The following is a 20,572-nucleotide window of genomic DNA, read 5'->3' as shown; positions in this document are numbered from 1 at the left end:
ATCATCTTCAAGGCTGGTATGGCCATGTTTAAACTTGGTAGCACATTTCTTGTCGAAAACTAAGGAGAAGAGTGCCCATAAACTTTTATGAACTTCGAATGAATTTCTTTTGGTGTTAAACTTTCTTTAACAAAGAATTTTATCCATTTCAAGATATACAGACAACACTTTTGCTTCACATGGATGTTTATGACAGATGTAACAACTTAGAAAAAATAAATCTTGCCGATAGTGTTGCCATCTATGGTTGAGGCCGAAAACTTTACTGACCACCCTCATATATAAAGATGCTTAAGTATGACTTCCAATAACTCAGTGCACTGCCCATGTAAAAAAAGAACAGAAAATGCATACTGTGACACATCCTTTAAATCAGAACTTTATATAGAGAAGTGGTTGTTAGGATTTTGGCAGCTCATAACAGTATCTTAAGATCATGTGAATGTAGAAAGAATTTATAAGTTTAGAGTAGCCTACGAAAACTTTTCCACAAATTTAAAAGGTTACAAAAACTCTTGTTAAAGCATACTTTGTCATTTTAACACTTGAAAATAAAAGCACAATAACAGTTCTTCCATTCATGGTGAATTTAGATATGAAATATTATGAACTCTCTCTCTCTCTCTCTCTCTCTCTATATATATATATATATATATATATATATATATATATATATAGAGAGAGAGAGAGAGAGAGAGAGACACACACACACACATACTAAAATTAAGTTCAACTTAAAATGAAAGCAAAATCATGTTTTACTGAACATTTAATTTATGCGACTGGCAGAGTTTTCATTGAACTATGGTGTATACAAAAAATTCAACACATGCTACATACTACATCACATTATCATCTATCTGGTAAGTTAAAAAAAAAATCTAAACACTTCAAAACTTCATCCCTTGCAACATAAAATAAGAAAGATGTTGAAAGTTTATTTTTCACTTGGTTAGACTATAATAAATTTAGTTTAATCCTTTATCCAAGTGTGAACAAACAAAGTTTGCACCTGAAAGTATCTTCAGGACTGGGGTAAGGTGGTACAACACCAGGAACCCGTTACAAAGGTGGAGCAAGCTAACATCACTCCTATCTCAGTATCTCCCAAGTGAAAAATAAACTTTCAACATCTTTCTCTAAATCCAGAATAATTTATTAAAAGGTGGCACACCATTTGACAACTCCTATAGGTAGAGATGACCTTGCTAATGCTTCTGCCTGGTATCTCCACTTGGGCCTGGCTCTCACTGAAGCGACCTCAATAAAGGTCGAAACTAGTCTGGGTAGTTGCCCTTCCCTTAATGCATAACATTAGACATATCTGCAAGGAGAGGTGTTTTGCATTATGGGAGATACTGAGATAGGAGTGATGTTAGCTTGCTCCACTTTTGCAACGAGTTGCTCGGTGTTGTACCATCTTACCCTAGTCCTGAAGATACTTTCAGGCGCAAACTTTGTTTGTTCACATTTGGATAAAGGATTAAACTAAATTTATTAAAATAAAAAACTGCAGCAAATACAGAAAATGCTCTGGATTTGGTGGGTATGAGGCATATTGCATCTGACAATTACATCAACTCATAGGCATAACACATTTTGAAGCATTACCTCCTTCCTCCATAAGCATCATTTTGTTTCAACTAACAGAGATCCCATATATACCATTTAGTCAGAAAGACATAGATTCAAATTTTATAAGATTATGAGATAGGTAGTCTCACATAACAACAGGGCATTTCTTTCCAAAAATTTGGGTTTTCACCCTGTTACAGGAAGAAGTTTGGCTTCATATAAAGCTCACAAAGTATTTTATGGCTAATGTCTGTTTATTTCACATTTTAATATCATTTTCTCACTTTCATACTCTAAAACCATGTTGAGGCACAACAACAATAGAAACCCTTTCAGCAAAAAGGACAAACCATCAGAATTTTAACAGCTCTTAACATGTTAACTTAATGGTAAGATGTGAAGATTTGACATATGCAATCGATATTCTCCCCCCCCCCCTGCCAATTTAAAATAAAAAAAAAATAATACTCAGCTTAATATAGAATGGATAACTGAATAGTGGTGCATCCAACTTATGCCAAAATATTGCAGTTAACTCTTGCTATAGCAAAGTCATAGGACCCACAGGAATAGTTTGTCAATAACACTACTTCTTGGCCATGGGTCAGGACTTTCAGTAATTTGTTATAGTGAGGAGTTTGTTATAGAGGTGTTTGCTATAGTGAAAGTCAACTGTGTTAGGCATAAGAAAATGTATTATATATATTATGAGAAATTTCTTATGACAAAATCAGAACTCTTGGAATTAGACTTATGACAGTGGATGTCACTTGTAAGTGCCGTTAGCTGAAAAACTTGAACCATGCAATAGACAATAACTCCTGGGTACAGTTTCTTTCACATAGTCTTTCACTGTGGCTCAAACTGTAATTCAATGAAAAATTTAACACATTTGCTGAGATCACAACACAATCACTAATCAATAAAAATAGCATCAGTATTGAGGTATACAACTAAATATCTGAAACAAACCCTAAATGCGTGTGTGTGTGTGTGTGTACACACACACACACACACATGCTGTTATTTATGACCAAATCAGACTATAAATCTGTGTGGAATTCAGAGTGGTATGTGTGATTGGTTTTTATATGTTCAAATGTCACACTATACTAAGACTTTTCAGCTATTAGAGCTGTCAAAATTCTAGTGGTTCATCCTTGTTGCTGAAAGGATTTTTGTTGTTTTAGAGTATGAAAGTGAGAAAATGTTTTAAAATGTTTTAATCTCCAAACAGTTTCTCATTACTATGAACACTTATGTGGTTTAAGACTTGAAAGTTGTGCAAATGATTTACCACACATTTTACACATGTAAGGTTTCTCTTTAGTGTGAATTCTAATGTGTGTTTTAAGAGATGCTAACTGTGAAAATGATCTACCACAACTTTCGCAGATAAATGGTTTCTCATTTGTGTGAATTCTAATATGTGTTTTAAGAGCTGGCGACTGTGAAAATGATTTACCACATATTTCACAAATAAAAGGTTTCTCTTTAGTGTGTGTTCTAATATGTGTTTGAAAAATTGACATTTGGTTAAATGATTTACCACATGTTTCACAAAGAAATGGTTTCTCATTCGTGTGAAGCCTTATGTGCGTTTTAAGATTTGAAGACTGTGAAAATGATTTACCACAAGTTGCACAACTATAAGGTTTCTCATTGGTATGAACTCTTACATGATATTTAAGATGATGAGGAGACAAAAATGATTTACCACAACTTTCACATATAAAAGATTTCTCTTTAGAGTGAATTTTCACATGGTGATTAAGATTTCCAATTTTTGAAAATGCTTTACCACAAGATTCACAGGTAAAAGGTCTATCATTAGTGTGAACTTTTAGGTGTTGTTTAAGAAAACTAAAATGCCTAAATGATTTACCACATGTTTCACAGGTGAAAGGTTTCTCATTATCACTGTGAAGTGTTATGTGTTTTTTAAGAAAATCAAAACAGCTAAATGATTTACCGCAGGTTTCACAAGTATAAGGTTTCTCATTATTATGAAGCGTTACATGTCTTTTAAGATAATGCAAACGGCTAAATGATTTTCCACAAGTTTCACAGGTAAATGGTTTCTGATTAGTGTGAAGTATTGTGTGTCTTTTAAGATCATGAGAACGACTAAATGATTTACCACAGGTTTCACAGGTAAAAGATTTGACATTAGTGTGAACTTGCATATGATATTTAAGATGGTGAGAATATAAAGATGATTTACTACCAAATTCAGAATTTTCATCAGTTTGAAGTTTTGTGTGATCACTGAAAATTGCAACTTCTGAAAATGATTTTTCACACATTTCACAGATAAGTTCTCTCATTAGAGTGAATTCTCAGCTGTACATTAGGAGCACCATCTTTTGAAGATATTTACTAGAAGGTTTGAAAAAACCTTTCCAAACTGCATTAACTCCAAGAAGTTTTAAAAGTTTTGAGAATCTGCAAGTTTCAGACAAACAACATTTCAATAATGGAAGATAAGACAGCTTTGCATCATGGTTTACAAATATTTGTCTGAATTATGCCTCATATCATATTATCAAAATGGCAAACTTAATTCACAATTGTATTTCACACAAGAAAGATTATTTCACAAGTTTTTAAGTATAAAATTAAACTTTCTAGTATATGAGGATATTTAGCACTAGCCAAGCGTCACATGTAGGTAGTATCTCTTTGCATCATAGCACACAGTCTGGTCAACTGAAAGAGAAAAAATTATTAGTTCTTTATTTTCATAATATACAAGCAATTTACTATGATTGATATAATGCTTGAATACATTTGGTATCAAAAATATGGAGAAATTATTTATCAGTATGAGACCTAACATGGAGTGTCAGAGATACTCAGCTGTACATTAGGAGCACTTAGATCATGATAGCAGGAATTGTGAGAATCTGCGCATACACAGACATCCATGTGTCTGTGTATGCACAGACTTAATGAAGAAGATGATTATGATGAAAGGATGATTGTGTGTTCATCCAGTTCAATCTTATTAAGTATGTACATGGATATCCGTGTAAGTAAAGCATTATATATAAACAGATATCTCTGAAAGTTGTCCAAATGGGTCATGCAGACTAGATGTGAGTATATAAAAAAATGCATGGATGTAACTTATTATGTCCATATATAAATGCCAGGAGTATCATGAACAAAGGGATGGAGTTTGTTGCCTTCATGAAAAAATTTGTGATATAATACTAACCTCAGATTGTTAGTATTATTAAGACATAGCTCTCAGAAGTGAATATATTCATTGGTATTGAGTGTAAAAGGTACAATATTTTTAGAAGGATAGACAAGGTAGGAGAGGGGGAGTGAGGATTGGTACTAATGATATCAAATGAACTGAGTCCAAATATGGTAGAAAGCCATGCTGCAAAGTTACTAATTACTTTCAAAGTAGCAGTGAGTTTGAGGCTATTTGATACAAAAGTGGAGTCCAACAAGATCAAATACATAATGAAGTGTTGTTACAAGCCTAGTTAATCAGTTGCTGCTGATAATAACAAAATGTATCACCAAATCAACCTGAGGGGTCTTAAACAAGTAATCATTCATGGGTTACTTTAATTATCCAAATATTGATTGAGTAGCAGTGAAATCTCATGAAAAATAAGATTTCACTGCTATATGAAGCTAAATGTATTGAGCTGTTGAGAGACAACTTCACCAAGCAGCATGCGACAGAAGGATCTGATTATAGTGTAAGATGGGGGGGGGGGGTCAGTTAAAGATTTGTCTGTTCTGCTTCTGACTGGTGACAATAAACATGTTATGCTCACCTGGAAAGTGGCTAAGTATATGGATGTTCCATTCAGAAAAAGTTACATGCTGAACTACATAGCAGGAAATTATGACTAACTGAGGAGTATACTTGGTATCAGCAGTGCATGGGAAGCAGTTAAAAAATACTTGAAAGATGCAATATTGGAATGTGCCTGAGAGTTCGAAGAATAAATAGCATAGGAGTCAAATGGATGTGCAATCTTATTAAGTAAGAGATTCTTAAGAAAAAAGATGGTGTGGAAGGAATACTGTATGCATAAAGATGATGTCAGTTAGAAAAATTATAAGGTGTGGGTCAGAAGAGTTACAAGGATTGTATAGGAAGCTAAGTGCAAGTATGCAAAGAAACTGGTTCTGCAAACCAAAGATATCTAAAAGAAAGAATGAATGTGAAAAATAACTGCTGAATGAAGATAGTATGTAGGTGGCAAGAGCAGAAAATTTGTTCAACTAATGAGTGTCTATTTTGCTAATAACTATCAACCTAGTGTATAAGGTGGACCTAGATCTGTTGCATAAGCTGAATAATAATTCAGCAATAGGAATTGATGGGATATCAGTACAGATGCTAAAAGAGTTCAGCTGAACTGGCTATACCTTTGACTAGAGCATAATTTGAGACCCAGAACAGGGGGAAGAATCTGGTGGAATCTTCCATGTGCTGAGAGAATGGAAGGTAATGCTTGAGTAACTTGCTCACCAGTGGTGGCCTGTGAAAATTTTAAGTGGGGGTGCTGCATATACAAAAAAAATAAAAAACACTTTTTTTTCCTAACCAGTAATGAATTTATCAATAAATAAATTTACATATTAAAAATTGCTTTATTAAACCTCACCACGAACAAACACCAATAATAAGTTTCGTATCAATAGCAATGACAAGTGCAAACGAATATCGGTGTTAGATCGCAGTGCATTTGTTTTGTGTAACGCTAATTGAAAAAATAATTCTTTTCATATTTTCAACAGTGACACTCGTCATAATTCAGCCTTGTATCTATAATAAATAAATAATTATATGTTATTTTAATAAAATAAAATTTACAAAAAATAGTTCACCACCCACCAATAATAAACGTTTCATATCTCACAGAAATAAGGCGCATAAGCATACTAAAAAAACACTGCCGTTTGAGCAGTTACATTTTGGAATGACTTAACATGCAACGATAAAAGCAAACGAATATCGGCGTTAGTTCGCAATGCATTTGTTTCGTAATCTAAAGCATTAATTGAACAATTCCAATTATTAACTATTCAATCAATGTCAAAACATAAGCTGTAACTTTTAACATGTTGTACTGCATTTATATAATGTTTTAAGTTGTTATTATTTATAAACACAAACAAAATTTAATTTTTTCATTTTTTCCTTAGGGGTGCTGCAGTGTTGCAGTGCTTATGTATGGGCCACCGCTGTTGCTCACATTTTATAGTAATGTTGCAGATCAGTTAGCCAAGAGGAATAGATACACCATAATACTTTTGGACTTTGCTAAGACTTTCTGACCGAATACTGCATGGAAAGCTATTAGATATATTGGAATGCATTATAAACTATTAGACTGATAAAAGAGATAGCTGACTGACATATCAAAAAATAGTATTTGCAAAAGTTAAAGTGACCAATGGTGTACCCCTGGAATCAGTCCTTGGTCCAATGATGCAAAGATAAAAAGGATATTCAGGAATGCAACTGACATGCAATACTTGTAGAATGATTTGAATAGGCTTGAACTGAGAGTATGTGAAAATGGCTGTTTGTTCAGTATTAGTAAATATACAGTTATTCACTTTGGTGTGTCGGGATATCCAATGGAATATTATATTGGTGGTATTATGCTAGAAGAAACTGATGAAACAGTTTCTTCTAGATTCCTAACCTGTTTCTAGAAGAAAAGGCTAGGAATCTCGGGAGTTTTAATAGAGAAGTTGAAATCCAGGGATCACACTACAAATATTGCAAATACAACTCTGCACAGCTAAAACAACTAGCATGCAAGGATAAGGAAGTGCTTTCATTTTAGTTCTTTAGAGGGCCTTGTATGGTTTTACCTAGACTATCAAACAGAGATCTGGTCTGGTTTCCAAGGATAATGCAGATATGGTGGAGAGGATGCAAAGGAGAGCGTTAAAGATGATATTGGGGACTATGAAATGTAGATTATGAGAAGAGATTGAGAATTTGTGGATTGCAAATACAAGCAAAGAGGGGAAAAAAAAAAAAGAGACCTACAAACTTCTAAAAGGGTCATATAGGATACCAATGGATAGAATTTTTCATTTTGTGGAGGGTGAGGAGAGAACATCCATGGAAGTTGAGAATGTGAGAGCTAGATTTTTTTTTTTTTTTTCATGACGTAACTGGAATGGCTTGCCTATGGAGGTGCAGATAGTGTGAATGAATTCAAGTAAAGGTTTTGGCACTTGTGTGAGTGATATGTAGCCTCCCTCGATGAGTTCCTGACTCCATGGAAGTAATAATAATATAAATCATTTTGAAATTGATTTGAATGATTACTTGAAAAACATTCTCTTTCATTAAATTCCATTATTAACATTAATTAAACTACATGTAAAAAAAAAGTTCTTTAAAAAATAATAAAACGTATTTTCATCGTTTTCATTTCACTATTTAATTCAGTCTTATGTGAATGGAACTTCCTTGATGTGAAGTTTTCTGAAATTCTGATAAAAAAAAAATAAAAAAATTACGAAAGTAACTTCATCACCATGTAATTTTTTTTCAAAAATATGTATAAGTACTAAACAAAACAGTAATGAAGAGAAATGATTCTACTTCAAATCAACCTCTGGATTTGTTCTGATCAATTTAATCAGAGACTAAATAATATTTTCTCATTCACGCTATCCTTTCTATACACCAAAATAACTTGATTTAGTTATGCCTTTTGCGGAAATGTTGATTACCAAATGTTTAGCTTCCAATTTTGTCAAATATTCTTCAAATATTCATATACCCACACACATGAAAGTGATGACTAAAGTTTCACAATCTTCAAAATTTTTTTCTCGCAATAAAAGAAGTTCAAAAAATCAAACAAATAAAGTGGTCTTTACCTTCAATAGATTTGCAGACTGTCTTCTTCAAAATGATATTGGCAGCTATATATATGCTAGTTTGGAGAGCTATCTTATACTTAACTGGATATGAGGTAATTATTATTATTATTATTATTATTCCAGGCAACTCCAAGGAGTTGACAGCCTCATCGAGAGAGGCCCTAACATCATGTCAAGAACAACTATTCGACATTCACTAAGTATCTATCATACCTTGCCTTGAACTCATTCACGGTCGTAGCACCCACAACAGACTCTGGCATCTTATTCCACTCATTCACCACTCTCCAAGTAAAAAACCTAGCTCTAACACCCTTGTTAACCACATTCTTGCCCAGCTTCCATGCATGGCCCCTAGTCCTCCCACCACCAGTCCTATTTTCAAAAATATCTTCTGGATTAATCTTATAGAAACCCTTCAGAAATTTGAATGTCTCAATCATATCACCCCTTTTCCGCCTATCGACCAATTTCTGCAACCCACAAATCTTCAACCTATTCTCATAAGGTTCTTTCCACAGACCTGCTATTATCTTGGTAATTCATCTATGGATCCTCTCCACTTCCTCCCCATCACGAAGAAACCCTGGCGCCCATAACTGGGCACAGTAGTCAAGATGGTGTCTTATCAAGGCTCGATACAGAGGAACAATAACTAGTTTGTCTCTGCATGTTAAAGTATTTTTCAGAAGCCAAGTGATTTGATGAGCTGATTTAGCCATTTTGGCAATGTGCCCCCTAAACTTCAATTCCCTATCCACCAACACTCCCAAATCCCTGGCCTCAATCTCCTGGAGTACGGTTCCACCAATGTGATATACTGCTGCTATTCTTTTCATCAAAAAATGCATAACTTTACACTTTGCCACATTATATTATTATTATTTGTGACACCTACAAGGAGTCCGTCCGAAGACTCATCGTGGGAGGACACAACAAGTGAACACTTCCTCTCAGATCGTTTCCTATATCATTGATGAAAAATTGAAAAGTAGTGGTTCAAGAACAGAGTACTGCAGCACACCACTAGTCACAGGCCGTCTTTTGGATTCAACTGAATAAACCACTCTCTGGTATCTCTCCATCAACCACCCTCCTATCCATCTAATCAACCCTATATCCATCCCCATCTGCTCCAGTTTACTGATTAGAGTTCCATGTGGTATCCTGTCAAAGGCCTTGGCAAGGTCAAGTAGAATTACTGTAAATCCATTACCCTTATCCAGTTCAGCCATCACTGTGTTAGAAAACGTGAGCAAATACTGAGGCATGATCTACCCTTCACAAAACCATGTTGTCCTCCCATACAGTATCCCATTTTCATCTATCCAATCCTGTATTCGTCTGTTGACTAATTTCTCCAAGACCTTGTCAATCATTCCTGATATGCTAATCATTTGGTAATTTACAACAGCAGCCTTGGAACCACCTTTATGCAGTGGAACTATTTTTCCCTCTTTCCACCCCCTCGGGACTAACCCAGACCCAAGACTCAAATTAAACAAAATGGTCAAGGGTACTGACAATTCTTTAGCCACTTCTCGTACGACACGAGCTGGTATACCATCCAATCCCATAGATGTATTGACATTGAGGTTATGCAATAGACTACTCACCTCCACTTCATTCACCACAATTCCTTTATAATCTATTGGTTCATTCATTTCTGCAATGTCACCACCTGGATGATATATTCTTGCAAAGTGCTCACTCAGTAACTCAACTATATCAACTGATTCAGTTACCTCCCTACCATCAGCATTCTTTAAAATCATTCTGCCATATACATTTTTCCTTTTACTTGCAACATATCAAAAAAACTGTTTAGGATTCTCTTTAGCCTGCATGGCCAATGTTCTTTCGTAATCCTTTTTTGTTCTCCTTACCACACTCGTTACCCTTCTGGCCTGCGCTTTATACCGTTCATGTGCCTGCTGGTCACCTTTCTCCTTAAATTCCCTCCATAGTTGTTTCCTTTTTTTGCAGCTCAAACTTAATGGTGTTATTCATCCAATTAACCCCTACTTGATTTATTATTCGGACTCTAGGTATACAGTCAGCCATTGCTTCATGCAAACACTTCTTAACTGCCTCCCATACACTATCAACTTCTAGTTCTTGCAGTTGTACATGCCATGGCACTGAACCAATCAAACTCCTAAGCTTGTCATACTTTCTAGCCGGATAATTCCACATGTACCCTTCTTAATTGTAAATTCCACCTTTAGCCACCTCCCAAGTCAAGACCCTATGATCACTCTCACCAATTGGTGGCAATGTGGTCATATTTGTTACTGCTAAATCCTCAGATGTAATTACTAGATCAAGCACTCTATGACCCCCTAGTATTTTCCATTACATGCTGTCGCAGATAGTTATCCCTTAATAACCACATAAAATCCAATTCTTTCCTCCCGTGTGTCCTCTCCTCACTCCAATCAATGCGACCATAGTTGAAATCTCACATAATAATTACCCTCCTTCCACCCATTTCTTCTATTTGCTTGTGCATACTATCTCCACCATCTTTTTCATCACCTGGTCTATAGCAGCACCCAATTGTATATTTTGTTCTGCTAGCCACAATCTCACACCAAATGGCCTCAAATGTGCTCTTTTCTCTATCTTGCAATTCAACTTCTATTCTCCTTGGCTGCAGCTCATCAGCTATCATCAAAAATACTCCTCCCCCCCATTTTATTCTCCCTGTCATTCCTGAACACACTATACTCATCACATTCAATCCCACTAGCTATATCATCTACAGTCAGCCTGATTCACTAATGCCAATAACCTGTGGTCTGGAAGTGCCAACCATGGCCAAAAACTCTTCTTGTTCCTAATACTCTTAGCATTAGTGTACATGAATTTGAGACTCCCATTAGCCCCATCCCTACCTTGATGCCTTATATTAACTATCCCATTCTGATTTTTTGTCTTTATTCGCTCGGGCATATTATACTCATTCATACATTCAACTGCCTCCCTAAGGCCTGTATATCTACTTCCCCCTTAATAAATCTAGTTTCCCTGATTTTGCACATCCACTACATTCAGCAACACCTTTTCAAGTCTCCTTACACTGAATCCATTTAAATGCAAGCCATCCATCTTATATAGATCCTGTCGCCCATTAAAGCAGCAAAAAAAAATATTTCTGGAACTGGGATGGCCTGCAAAGAGAGAGAGAGAGAGAGATATCAACATATTCAATGCATCAATTAATTTCTTGTTACTCTACTCTTCTCTTCATAACTGAGTGGCTATATGGTTTCTTAAAAACATGTGCTCAACCTACAACACAGCCTATTAACAAATGCATTTTGCGCTTTAAATCAATGCTGCCTTTGTGTGAAGAGCAAGCAATGGCACATAAATGAACTGATTGAGCTTGCCTATAGTCAATTGGATGGTAAAGCTTATAAAAAGGTGGGTATGACTTACTTGAAATTCTTACAACTGATGAATATTATGCCAATTTTTTCCCATGCAAAGAAAGGAATACAGAGTTTGATACCATATTTCAAATCACAAGAATGTTTGTGAAATGCACTGAGAACCTGGTTCCTAATACTGGTCTATGATCATGGGATGAGTGATGTCATCTGGAGTGCTGTAAAACTAGACGGATAAATTTTGTGTAACAGAGCTACCAAGAATACCAAAATGAAATGTTGATTAAGGTATAAAAAATGTGTTTGCAATATGCAGACAATTACTCAGAGCCAATTCAATGGATGTCTTCTGCTACTTGTTATCAGGGTCTATTTTAATCATTATCTGGATGATTTCAATTGAAGGTGAGTTAGCCGATCTGATATGGAGGTAGCAGGGTTTTTCTCCCAGAAACTCGGGTTTTCATCCCGCATACAGACAAATCGGCACTTCAGAACACACGCAATTTACCGACAAAAAATACTAGTTGTGGTGGTGGTGAAGGTGGGCGGTAGATGGCACTGATGGAGATGATTCGCAGTAGAGGTTCGGTGTAGTGGTTGAGACAGTTGTACTTGTCCTCCCGCGATGAGTCTTTGGACTCCTTGGAGGTATCAGGAATAATAATAATATGATCATAAAAGATCATACAGCTGCTTGGTCAAAAGATCATACAGCTGCTTGGCCATGACAACTCCTCTACATATCTCATTAAAGAGAAAACATCATGTTTGTACAAAAATTCCCTGTAGATTATATTAATGCACAAAGAAAATTACTGGTTAAATTTCAAAATCTTAGCATAGTTTAAATTAATGGACTTACCTGAAATTCTTACAACTGATGAATACTATGCCAATTTTTTCCCATGCAAAGAAAGGAATACAGAGTTTGATACCATATTTCAAATCACAAGAATGTTTGTGAAATGCACTGAGAACCTGGTTCCTAATACTGGTCTATGATCATGGGATGAGTGATGTCATCTGGAGTGCTGGACAACTAGAAGGATAAATTTTGTGTAACAGAGTTACCAAGAATACCAAAATGAAATGTTGATTAAGGTATAAAAAATGTGTGTTTGCAATATGTATACAATTACTCAGAGCCAATTCAATGGATGTCTTCTGCTATTTGTTATCAGGGTCTATTTTAATAGACTTTTCCAAATTATTTTTGGACTGAAGCCATTAAGAGAGGTCTGAACTTGGTCATAATTTTATGACAATATGTTATTATCAGAGCAAATTATATTAACTCTATGAACTTGATTATTGAACATGCCAAGTTTGACTATTTGTAAATGTGGATCTCTATGGAAACATAGTGATGAGGGAGTTTGAAAACAGTGAAGTATTATTAGTTTTCTTTTCAACAGTGGATTTATTATTTAATTTCTTGTAGGAATTTAAAACTGCATTGTTGTTCAAAGGAGTGTTTGAACAGCTGTTGTTCAAAATAAACCATAAAGAAGTTGGCTAAACTATATTATGAGAGAGAGAGGAGATCCTATATCATTTCCTTACATTCGATTGTAGATTTTGTGTTTGAAATAGCTAGAATGAATTTCAAAATCAGCTGGATGATGTCAGGAAGGAGCATTGTAAGAGCAGAAGCATATCTTCAAAGGACCAGGAAAGTAAATAAAGATGTTATTGTGAAAATATCAATAATAACTGTTGTTATTTCATAATTCTTTCACTTAGAGGTATTCTATATAAATGTAGGGAAAACGCTAGCAAATATTCAATAAACTCCATGAAGAAGAAATTTTCATTATATTTAATAGGGTTCATTTCAACAGTTATCCTATTATCTATGCATTATCTTGTAATGACCTTTTTGTTAGAAGCTAATCTCCAGATGGTTTCTGATTCTATGAAACACAGGAGCCAGTGGTTTTCAAATGAAAACCTTGATTTCAGTTCACAGATAAAAATGATAATAGGGGAGTCTAGTTATATATTTTCAAATACAGCAAACTCTGTCTTATGTGAATAGCCCGGGAAACAGTATCTTCAGATAATGGAGTTATTTGCATAAAAGAGGCCTGCCCTCCCACAATGCATGAAGCATGTTCTAAGAGATGTCATTGAATATGTGTATTTCATCATCATAATACTAGTGCTCTTAGTAAGGTCACAAATTTCATAAAAATCATTAATTTATAATGCATGCAGAAAAACAAAATTACAGATGAAAAATAAAAAAATAAAAAGATGGCCAAACTGTAATGTTGTTTGGAATATGAAATATTAGATTCTTAAAATGATTGTAGAATGTTTACAACATCAAACAAATATACATATACAAAGAAAACTGTATATGTTTAATCAAAAAGTAACCACAAAACATTGTTTTTGATGTTACTTTACCAAATGCGAGAAGATGAAAGCAATATATTTTTTCCTCATAATGATCAAATGGCTTTCATCTTATCGCATTTGGTAAAGTAACATCAAAAGCAATGTTTGCTCTATAATATGAGAGGATTTTCCTCACAGTGCAAAAATAATGGTAACTGTTTGCAACTTGCTGAATTTGCAAATTTATTTTTGCAAATTAAATGCGATTTAAACTATGCAATTCACATTAGTTTATAAAAGAAGAATACACATATATCTTAATCAAATATGAGTGAATAACCACATTCTGTTTGTATACATATATTCACATTTTTGATGTATTGTAATTTGAATTCACATTCCAAACAATAAAGTACAGTTAAGGCACATCTTTTTCTTTTTTTTTTTTATTTTCCTGCTCTTTTTTATCTGCAATCATTTAAATTTTTCTGTATGCATTATTTATTAATAGGACCTGTTCACTGATGTGACATTTAAAAAAAGTAACAACATTCCAAGATTGCAGTATTACGAATTTTTCTACTCAACATGCAGAAAAGAAAGTGATAATTTCCAATATTTGCCTACTTTGCATCAAATAATATTTATTAATCAAATAATACTTATCATTTTTGCTTAACTCCAGAGAGAGAGAGAGAGAGAGGGAAAAAATGCTTATAAGAATAATTATCATTAATACACATCATCAAATTCCTGCCATGTACCCTCAAGGGGTGTACAGGATATGATAGCACTACGTGAAAAATTTACATCATTACTAACCTCTTATCTACAATTTTCCTCCAAATCAGTCTGTTACTTGTCAAGACTCCAACATTATCAGATCTTATATTTCTATTGTCTAAGGAACTTTGAATCGTATCAATCCACCTATATCTTGGTCTTCCTCTGGGTTGTTTTTCTGCCAACCTGGCAGAGAACACTTGTTTTGCTAATCTTTCTTTGCCCATTCTGTTTAAGTGACCATACCACCTGAGATTAGCTCTGCTAATGCATTCCTGGATATTGACAATGTCAAGTTCTTTCCTAATATCCTCATTTTTAATATGATATTGCCATTGATGCCATCTGTTCATGCCTATAATCTTTCTCAGGACTCTCATATCTGCGGTCTCTAGTCTTTGGTCGCGTTTTACTTCTGACCCAGCTCTCAGATCCATAAGTTAAAACTGGTTTGAACACTGTCTTGTATACAGCTAATTTAGTGTTCCGACTAATTTCTATCTTATTCCATATGAATTTATTCAATTGACTTTCTATCTTATTCCATATGAATTTATTCAATTGACTTCCCACCATACCAGCTTTGCTGATTCTGTTGTCTATTTCTATATTTAATTTACCATCTTCAGTAAAAATAGTGCCTAAGTAGCTGAAATGTTTCACTTGTTCCACAAGGTTCTCCATTCACAACACAGTTGACATTTTCAATGATTCTGCCTATTTTCATTGTCTTTGTCTTTTTATTGCTGACCTTCATACCATATCTGTTACAACAGCTATTCAATTTAGTCAAAGAATCATGCAGACTTGTAGCGGATTTATTTAGAAGTATAAGATCATCCACATAAAGCAAAGAGCTAACATTAACATCTCCAATTTTGTCATGTTTAATACCACTTTCCTTCATAATGTAATCCATATAGATAATGAATAACAGAGGGGATAATGTACATCCTTGTCTCACACCAGATTTAACATTAAACCATCTTCCTGTACTTCCTTCAATTCTAACTGCTGACTTACAACTCAAATAAAGACTAAGTACTGCTTGATATAATGCCCCATTGACACCATATAACTGTAGCGTATAGAATAGCTTCTCTCTTGGCACCTTGTCATATGCTTTTTCCAAATCAACAAAACTTAAATATAGATCCCTGTTATATTCCCATGCTTTCTCGACTATTTGTCGTAAAGTGAAGATCTGATCCTGACAGCCTCTATTTGGCCTGAATCCAGCTTGTTCTTCACCAAACTTTTCTTCCACAATTCTTCTCAACCGTTTCTCAAGTATACTTGCATAGATCTTGCCAGGAACACTCAGTAGGGAAATACCTCTGTAATTCTCACATTCAGTTTTATTTCCCTTTTTATATATGGGTATGTACTATGAGAGCTCTACTCCAATCATCGGGAATTTGTCCCTCTGTCCAGGCTTTCTGAACTATGCAGTGCAGCCACTGTAAGATAGTTATACCACCATACTTCAGCATTTCTGGTCGAATATCATCTATTTGATGTATTTTTCTACTTCAAGTAAGGATATGTATTACTGACTGCAGCCTGGTCAGTGTTTTTTACCACTGTGCTGTCGTCACTGCTTGTTTCATTTAGCAGTTTTTCAAAGTAATTACTCCATACTTCAAGGATATCTTTTTCTCCCATTTTCATGTCACCTTTATCATCTCTAACTCCTTTTACAGCACTCTTTCCCCCATTCCTAAGCTTCTTCAAGAACCTCCAGAATATTTTGCCACCTTCTTGATATTTATTTTCTATATTCTTGCCAAAGTCCTCAAATGACTTTTGTTTAGCTAGTTTTACACAGTGTTTAGCATTCTTGCATTTGTCTCTGTATTCTCGAAGAGCACAAGCTGACTTATTTGACAGGAACTTTTGATATGCTTTCTTCTTTTCCTTCACTCCTCTTTAACTTCCTGTGTCCACCAGGGAGTTCTGATTTTTTTATCCTTGCAGATAACCGCACCACATGCCTCTCTGGCAGAATCAATCAATGTTTTCTTCAGAGTTTGCCACTGAATCTCCAAGGTTTGATTCCTGTTCTCAAACTCTTTCATTTTTTCTTCAATAATCTTCGTGTATTTTAGTCTACAGTTCACATCTGAGAGCTGCTCAACTTTTATTCGCTTTAAAACTTTCTTACATGTTATTCTTTTCAATATGAAATTCAATTTTATCCTGCTCAAGACTAAATAGTGATCACTTCCAATTTCAAATCATCTGTACACTCTGGTGTCCTGTACGAGGGAGAAAACATCACTATCAACAATAACTTAGTCAATGAGACTTTTCTTATTCCTTGCCTCTTCTCTCCATGTGAATTTGTGCACATTTTTATGTTGGAACATGGTGTTAGTAATAACCAGTCCATGTCCTGAGCAGAAATCCAACAGATATTTGCCATTATTATTAGCTTTGCTCTTTTCTCCAAATTTTCCCAAAATATTTTTTGTATGTCTCACAATCATTTCCTACTCTGCTATTTAGATCCCCAACAAGGTCCAACTTTTCCTTTTTCATTGTGTCAGTTGCTTTTTCTAAAGCATCAAAAAATTCCTCTTCTACCTTAGTAGAACCTTCTGTGAGACCATAGGCACAAATATGTCTCAATGTCCAGTTCCCCATTCTCATATTTACTCTACATTACTCTACTTGAGACTGACTGCCATTCAAGAAGATTAGCCTCGTATTTTGTGTTGAATACTATGGTTACTCGTTTTCCTTGATTGTCATTGCCTGAATATAACATTTTGTATTTATTTCTCAGAAAGATCTCACCAGTTTTTGTCTTTTTTGTTTCAATTATCCCTATTATGTCGATCTGGTACTTATCTAATTCCTCAGCTAGCTCCATTTCTTTGCCATTGAGGCTTCTTATGTTGATAGTATCGATCTTTAACTCAGGTGTTGTTGAGTTGGGGTTTGTTTTCAGATTTGTTCCAGTAGCTGACTTTTCGCTGTTTGCCCTGGTTCCCTGGCGAAAACAACAGGGGCCTTATTTAACCGGGCAACGCCCCAGCTGGCCTGAAATTTTGTCATGTTGTACCATCATTTTTTATTTTGGTTTAACCAATAAGAATACAATTTGGTTGGCTAAATCCCAAATTGCCAGCCCATCCTCGTTCGTTCAGTATCCAAGTATATACCCAATAGGGTGCACCACGAGAAGTTGAGGATTGAACATTAGGTCAGAAGCCCTGGTTGGTGTTCCGCATTCCTTTAAAGGTTATGTGGAGGTCTCCTCTCAGTTATACAGCTTCGACCCTTAAGCACCCCTCATAAATATACCTAATCCTGAATTTCAACAACAAAAAAAAAAAAATGTTAAGTTTAATTTTATTTTTCTGTAGCTGGTTACAATTTTAATTTTCAATTTCATAGAACTTCTATTACTCTCCAGTACTGAATTACAAAGCAGTGTCAGTCACTATAAACTATGAAAAATATTCTTTAGAATAAATTCATAAGTATCTTTAAAGAGAGAAATTTTATTCATCTGTTCAATTGCATTTCCAGCAAAATGTTTTATATATCTGTGTAAATTATGACCTACAAATGCCAGAAGTAGTAAATGGTAATAGTTGTAAAAATTGTGAACCAGCAAGTATTAATGTTATAGTAGCAATTTTTGTATTTACTGTTTTGATGAATTAATATTATTTTTCTAATTAATATAATAAAAATGGTAAAACACATTTCACTTTTCATTCAAAAAGATTGCAAAACTCATTATTCTTAAAAAAACGTATGCACTTAACTATCAGTAAGTAAACTTTGAGACTAAATATAATTTAATTACATGATATGACATCACATCCCTAAGGTCATAATTGGCATGGCATGGAACTTTTACTATCTTCATACTATAACTATGGAAACTTCAATGTGTGAGATTTTGTTCACTGCAATGCATGTGAAATATATGCACTTTGTAGAATGAATGACTTACTGAAAGAGAATGAAGCTACTAAGCAAGTCTGTCATAAGTGTTTACAGAACGAATGCCAGAAGTGTGAGGAGACTAAGAAAAATGATAGCAGTAAGTTGAAAAATGAAATGCATGAAAATGCATTTGTGAATGGTGAGGTTGCTATTGCATGCAGTAAGAGTGACAGCAAGAATAAAATGGTGGAAAATGAAGAGAATGACCAGATATTAATGGGGGAAAAAAAGTGCACTTACGTGGAGTTTTCACACAGAACAAACATGAGATTGAATGGAGAAAGCAGAGTATGAAAGTGCAAAAGCATGAGAATAATGATCAAATTTTGTATAGTAATTCATTGATAAGAGAAGTTTGAAGAAAGTGTGAAGAAATCATGTTTCCCTGGAACCAAGATTAAGGATGTTAATGATACCGTAAGGATATACAGAATGAAGGTGAAGGAGATGTTTATTTTGGCTGGTACATATTATTTGTGACATCTCAAGGAGTCCGAAGACTCATTGTGGGAGGACACCCACTACACATCTCCACCACTACCAATCAATGCCATCTACCGCCCACCACCACAACTAGTATTTTCTGTCTGTAAATTGCGTGTGTTCTGAACATCCGATTTGCCTGTATGCGGGATGAAAAAACCCTGCTACCTCTGTATGAGATTGGCTAACTCACCTTGGATCGAAAAAGTCCGCATAAAGATTCCTCCCATCACAACAAGAATCGAACTTAGGCCTATTTCAATTGAAGGGCACAATGTTTCATCGTTCTTTTAATTGCACTACGGAGGCACTAAAAAAAGCTAATCTCTAAACACCCAGATAGAGTTGGTATGTAGACGACCAAAAAGGGTAATTTCCGACGAATTGTTTATTCTCAATAACCATTGGATACTTCCATTATTCGAGCAACAATAAGCAATCATCAACAACATTGGGTATCAGTCTCTCAATCCTGATCAAGCAAAATAAGAGAATTGATTCAACAAACCCAATTAAAAAAAAAAAAAGATTAGCAAGTGACAAGTGTGATATGCAAGAAGTTATGAAAAAGTTGCTAGAATAAGAGCAAGGAGTTTTTGGCATTAGTTAGCTCGACTTGGCCAAAAGGTACAGGAATTAGCAAGACTTGATTGACTGAGGATGACACAGTCACAGGGACATAATGCGAAGGATACAGCATCTTCAGAGATGGGGGATTTAACATGATAGCAGAAGAATTGAAGTCAGAAAGAGCAGAAGGACAGAGATGCAGATGGTAGTGTATTTGAGGTTAGCTATGTGGGGGGTGAGATAGAAGTCAACAGAATGAAATGTATACTTGGTTGTTGCTATAATCCAGGGGTATAAGGGAGAGTGCAGATTATACAGTGGCAAATTAATACATGTGTAGGCTGAGTAATTATTATGGGAGATTTCAACTATGGAAACCTAGACTGGGAGGAGGAATGGTCAAGGGAGAAGAAGGGAATGGTATTTATACAGCTGCTAAGAAATAATTCCCTGTGACAGCATATAACAGAGAGGACACAAAGTTTGAGAGTTCTGAATCTGGTCACAACATCAGAGAACAGTAATTAACCAATCTAACTGTGCTCTCTATGCTTGGGGGAAAGCGACAA

At 34.9% G+C, this 20,572-nt stretch overlaps 1 protein-coding gene across 1 annotated transcript in view; it reads right to left on the bottom strand.

Annotated features, from left to right (window-relative positions):
- Window positions 1-20,572, bottom strand: part of LOC150099201 (uncharacterized) — a 146,245-nt gene that overhangs the window by 113,822 nt on the left and 11,851 nt on the right. The window contains exons 3-4 of the mRNA XM_090404278.1: window positions 12,724-12,900; window positions 2,824-4,284 (exon numbers count right to left, since the gene is read on the bottom strand). Coding sequence (XP_090260404.1) covers window positions 2,824-3,902 — 1,079 coding nt within the window. The 5' untranslated portion in view covers window positions 3,903-4,284; window positions 12,724-12,900. The remainder of the gene's footprint in view (window positions 1-2,823; window positions 4,285-12,723; window positions 12,901-20,572) is intronic.

This window comes from Typopeltis vanoorti, chromosome 14 (genome assembly GCF_054136105.1).
Source record: "Typopeltis vanoorti isolate ZY-2024b chromosome 14, IOZ_Tvanoo_1.0, whole genome shotgun sequence".
Classification (NCBI taxonomy): Eukaryota; Metazoa; Arthropoda; class Arachnida; order Uropygi; family Thelyphonidae; genus Typopeltis; species Typopeltis vanoorti.
This window is presented reverse-complemented; position numbering and strand designations above follow the sequence as displayed.